The sequence below is a fragment of the Chroicocephalus ridibundus genome, chromosome 1 (assembly GCF_963924245.1).
Source record: "Chroicocephalus ridibundus chromosome 1, bChrRid1.1, whole genome shotgun sequence".
NCBI lineage: Eukaryota > Metazoa > Chordata > Aves > Charadriiformes > Laridae > Chroicocephalus > Chroicocephalus ridibundus.
In genome coordinates, this window is record NC_086284.1 from 52,739,027 (window position 1) to 52,744,570 (window position 5,544).

General features: G+C 51.0%; 1 protein-coding gene across 1 annotated transcript; it reads right to left on the reverse strand.

Annotated features, from left to right (window-relative positions):
- Positions 1–360: 360 nt before the first annotated feature.
- SLITRK1 (SLIT and NTRK like family member 1) lies at positions 361–5,297 on the reverse strand. The gene has a single exon (XM_063336148.1). It carries the CDS (start codon positions 3,877–3,879, stop codon positions 1,801–1,803), a length of 2,079 nt encoding a protein of 692 aa, XP_063192218.1. The 5' UTR covers positions 3,880–5,297; the 3' UTR covers positions 361–1,800.
- Positions 5,298–5,544: the final 247 nt, after the last annotated feature.

Sequence of the window (5,544 nt, forward strand, 5' to 3'; positions counted from 1 at the left end):
CTACCCAGAGCAGGGATGGGAAAGTCCCTTCGCTAATTAGTTTTCCCACTTGCAGCAGCTGCTGGAGCCCAGCAGCCCCGCCTCGCCGGCAGTCCGGCAAGCTGCCTACGGGCCTGAAGTGCTGACCGGTGAAATCCGGCTCCGGCTTAATGAGACCGAGCTAGGCAGAGTCAATTAAATCAAATTCCCCACTAACATTCCTAATATATCTGCAGTGTGTGCAGCAGAGGCGGCGGCGGCAGCAGCGAGAGATTCACAGCACTAATAAAGGGATTCACTGCCGCATTATAAAAAAAAAAAAAAAAAAACATGAGGCGAGGGAGAGGGGAGGAGGCAGGAAACTTCTGTGTGTTATTTACATTGGGGAAGGAGTGAGGGAAGGGTGTTTGTGCCTCTGCGTGTGAATGAATGAGAGAGAGGAAGGGACGGAGGAAGGGAGGGAAGGAGGGAGAGGGGGAGAGAGAGAGAGAAACACACACAGAGAGCACTGAAAGGAGGCTCTGTCCCCTAAACCCAAATAACCCACTTGCAAGAACTGATGCTGGAAAAATGGTAAGGACCCGGAGTTGAAAACATTTTCACTTTAATACTGAAAAAATATGCCATTATAAAATCCTCGAATAGAATTAGTAAGTTTCACTTGCTTCCTCAGGTCTGGTTTCCTCAAGTTATAGTAAGATTTACAACAGCACAGAATTTTCTACCATTAAACTTTGCAGCCTAAGCACTAGAGTGACATTAATTGGTCATGCTTAACTGCCTTGGATTTTTTTTTTTTTGTATGTTTACACTGTTACCATAATAGAAATCAAGGGTACTGATTTTTACATTCAGATGGAAAGGCAATACTGAATATGTATATTGAAAAAGAACAGAGAGAAAAGAAAACCATCACCCACCCCCCAAAAAGAAAGAAAAAAAAACCCCAAAAACAAAACACAACCCACCATCAACAAAGCAAATATCTCCCAGCAAAATAATTCCCGCCTCAAAAAAAAAAAAAAAAAAAATCCAGTGAGAATATTCATGCAACTATGTCTTAAATAAAACCTTTACAATTTTTTCCACGGTAAAAGTACGATCTCTACTGCCTATTGATCACACAAAAATGGCGAAATGGCACTTTTTATTATCATACTGTATTTCTTATATAGAAGGTTTGATACGAAGGGACTTATCAGGTAAGAGGGATGATGGTGTGAACTAGACGCTGCTTCCAGTCGGGGGCTGGAGCGTCCCTGGGGTGCGTTGTATCCATGCGAGCCATGCAGCACTTTTTTTTTTTTTTTTTTTGTCCATTTGTCTGTTTGTTTCGGAGTCATTTATTTACATTACATTCATGCCTTCGTGCAACTTTCCACTCCTGCTTTGCCGTCAGGAGGAGGCCGACACCAGCCTTTCCTCCGCCCCCCTCCTCTTCCCGGCCTCTCGGACAAGGGTCGGTCCGCAAGGGAGGAGGGCAAAAAAGCAAAACAAACCCCAACACAATAGAACAAAAGCCCAACAAAACCAGGAGCCGTGTTTCGCCCCACCGGAGCCGAAGGAAGCGGGTCCTCGCTTGTCTGTTGCAGCCCCGGCAGCGCACGGGAGGATGCGCCCCGGCACCGGGCTCCCCCCCGCCGCCCACCGGGCCTCGGTGCTCGCTGTGGAGTCGTGAGTCGTGCGTGCGTGCGTTTTGTTTCTCACGAAAGGTAGCCGAGGTGCAGAGCCATCCCCGGCCGTCATTTGCCGCCCCACCGGCCGGAGGGCGGAGGGCCGGTCCCGGGTGGCAGCCGTCCCCCGTCCCTCCCGCCCGCCGCCTCAGTCCGACAGGGAGTGAGAGCCGCAGTCGTAAACCCTGTGGGCCCCGTCGGCGCTGTAGGGCCCGTTGTGCCAGTAGGACGAGTCGCAGACCGTCTGCAAGGAGTTGATTTCAGATGCAGAGGAGTTGGCGTCCCTCCTCTTGGACCGCTTTCTGTTCCTCAGGATGAACACCAGCATGCCAACCACCGTGAAGGCAGAGGTCACAAAAACCAGCAGGAGCCCTGGCACCAGCACCGAAATAGAGACCCGGCTGGTCTCCAAGTAGGAGTTGGAGTGAGTACCTGTCTCTGTCAACCCGGTGCTGGTTTTGTTAGGAGAAGTTAATGTGGGTGAAATTTTTAACTGAGGGCAAATCACGTCGTTGGAGAGAGACTCAAAATCCTCTTTGAAGAAATCTTCAGGGGACTCACACCTCAGGTCGCTCATAATCACCTTGGGGCGCAGCATCTCCGCCCACTGTTTGAAAGGCACGATAGGGCAAGTACAGTCCCACGGGTTGCCGTGCAGGTCGATCTGGGTGATGGAGGTGAGCTGGTCCAGCACCCCCACCACTGGGAGGTACATGAAATAATTGTTGTGTATGCTCAGCTTGGAAAGCGAGACTCCAGCAAACACGTCCACTGGGAGAGACCTCAGTAGGTTGTTGTTGAGGATGAGGACTCTCAGTTTGGGCATCACATTGAAGGTGCCGGGCATGATCAGCTGGATCCCATTAAACTCCACATTCAGATACTCCAGGTTTTGCAGCCCAGCAAATTTCTCCCGGGACAGGGTGTCTAAGTAGTTACTATCCATGTAGAGCCATCGGAGATCAAAAAGGTTCTTGAAGGTGTTGTTCTCAACGGTGGCGATGTTGTTGTTGCCCAGGTCAAGTAAATTAAGTTTCCGGTAATCCAGAAAGTGGGATTTCCTGATGGTGTGTATTTTGTTGTCTCTAAGAAACAGCTCCTGCACATTGGATGGCTTGGGCTTCAAATCCACCAAGCTGCTCACATTCCTGTCATTGCAATTAACCTTTAAACCTGAGCCAGGGATCTGATCACAGCTGCAGATCTGCGGGCAGGACACGGTAGCCGGTAGCTTGCTCTTGGCACTAACTGTCGACACGGCAGCAGTGGGTCTGGTCTTGATTTGCCAGTTGACGGGAATCTTTGTACCTCCGTTTGGACCAGATCCTGGTGTGGCAGGGTCTTCTTTGCCATGTATTTTAAAAGGGGTTGGAATGGGACCAGGATCACAGGTTTCTTCTTCGGCAGGGGGAGCAGCTAGGCTAGAATCCACTCTGTTCTTTTTGCACAGCTCTTGCTCTGTGGTCTCATTTAAATCTTTGCCCTGCAACCTAGTGGGAGCCTCACAAATCACTCTGCCGATCAAAGCATTTTTGGGTATGTTTTCCAGCCATTCCTTCAACGACAGCAGATCGCAAGTGCAGTCCCAGGGGTTATCCTCTAGCAGGATTTCAGCAATGCCTGGGATCTGCTCCAAGACCTCCTCGTAAGGCAAGGTTTTAAGACGGTTTCCCCGGAGGTCGAGGTGGGTGATCGGCACATACTGAAACACGTTGGGGGGCAAGGTGCTGATGAGATTGTCATTTAAAATCAGCACCTCTAGCTTGTTTAAGTCCCTAAATGCTCCCGGGTCAATATCCCGCAATAGATTAAAATCTGCCTGGAGGTATTCCAGATCGTCCAGCCCCAGGAAAGTCTGCTTCCTGAACGATTTGATCTTGTTGTTGTTTATGTGCAAGCGTTTCACCAGCTGCAGCCCAAGGAAAGCCCCAGGAACAATCTCATGCAAACCGTTGTTTTCCATGTGCAAACTGACTGCATTGTAAAAGTTAGCAAACTCATTAGGGAAAAGTCGAGTCAGGGAATTGCCATGCAGGAATAAATGGTAAAACTGGGAAGTTGGGGCGGTGAAATGTTGCAGGCTGGTAAATCCCTTTTTCTCACAGTCTACGTGCAAATCCCCTTCTATCTCGTTGCAGGCACAGATCTTCTCTTTGCAAACGTCCCCTGTAACGTTTCCAGCAGCAAAACAAAGAGACGTCTCCAGCAACAGAATCCAAAGCAGCATTTTTAAACCGAGCAATTCATTCCCAATCTCATCACAAAGTAACAGCAACCATCCTCCTCACACGGAAAGCAATTCCAGTTCATTCAATACATGAAATGTCCGAACCACCACCAAAGGGGGAGAAAAAAAAATGTGGGGAGGGGGAGCAGGGAGGGTCTGCGGAGGGGGGGGACTCTTTTCTTTTCTCCTCTCTCCCTCTCTCCCCCCCCCACATACAACTGCAACAGCCCAGATTCCAGTCAATAATTATATCCACAAACTCTCCAGGCACGTACTGCAAGGCACGCAAAAAAAAAAAAAAAAAAAAAAAAAAGTAGAAGGAAAAAAAAAATACCAAAAAACAATCCCCCTCCTCGATCCCCCTCCCTGTCGCCTCCCGGGCGGCTAAGTGGAGGTCTGCCGGCCGGGCTGGCTCACCGGCACGGGAACGGTGCTGCTAGCCACTGGCCGCCGCTGCATGTTAGAGAGGCGCGGGCGGAGAGCGCGGCGCTGCCCGCGGAGGCTGCCGCCGTGCGCGGCTCCGCGCCGGACTGACCTTGCCGCGGAGCCGCCCGCGGAGCCGCGCTCCTCGCCCGCCGCCCGCCGGGCGCTGTCCAGCGCCCCCGGTGCTGAAAGCGCCTTGGCCCCAGCCTTAAGCGCTGGCCGCCCAGCCGCCGGCGCTGCGCGGCTCCTGCCCCCGCCGCGCTGCGCGGCTGCCCATGCCGGCCGGCGGCCGGAGCCTGGCCGCTGGGCCGGGGCCGCCCGCACCGCACCGCACCGCACCGCACCGCGCCGCGCCTCGCCGCGCTTCGCCTCGCCTCGCCCTGCTGGCCGCGCTGCCTCCCCTCCTCGCTCGCTCGCTCTTCTTTCCTTTTTCTTCCGCTGCTGCCGAGTCGCACGCTCGCACACACTCACATGCACGCAGAGGGAGAGTTGCTAAGAGGCTCTGCTCGTTTCAACCTGGTGCACTCTGAAAGATCTGACACCCTCTGCTGAGCTGCAGTGGCAAAAATCCATCTGCTGAGGGAATGCTGGAGAAAAAAAAAATCAATCCACGTACAGGGCAAGCGTTAAAAACGTTGGCATTAAAAACTGTCGATCTATTTAGATGCTTTCTCCTAAATGGACTATTTAATTTATTTCTTTTCTTTTAAGATGGAAAGTTTAGCATTTCCCTCCTCCCAACCAGTTCCCTATTGCCCCCGTTCACACACACTCACACCTGCACAAGCAGGCGAGGAAGGTGCGTTTGCCTTACTGTATTTCCCAACGGCTTGAACAGAATCAGTGTCAGGGTGTCAAGCGAATAGCAATTTGAGGTAATTATTCTGCACGCCATTTTTATCGTTGCTTTAAATGCATTTCTTCCTCCCCTGCAGTCTATAGTGTTTCATGCTGGGTTTGTTCTCTTGCTGGCGTTCTCTATGCAATGTTGAATCGTGGATTATTGCATTATATATATAGATATATTTTATAATTTAAATGATCACGGAAAAGAAGGGGGTAGGGAGGAGGGGATTGCTGCACTGTTAGCAATTCACGCCACCTGTTCCCACAGAATATAGTGTCTCCCTTAAGGAGGGGAGGAGAGGGCTGAAACCAACAGTTGTGCATCTTGACATTCTTATCTATGTATAAAAATTAGAGATGCACGTAGGTACATGCATAGATATTTCTCTAGGGATG

Bases quoted from the DNA above. Each gene is read 5' to 3' on its own strand.
- SLITRK1 (XM_063336148.1), bottom strand. From the start codon at position 3,879: ATGCTGCTTTGGATTCTGTTGCTGGAGACGTCTCTTTGTTTTGCTGCT.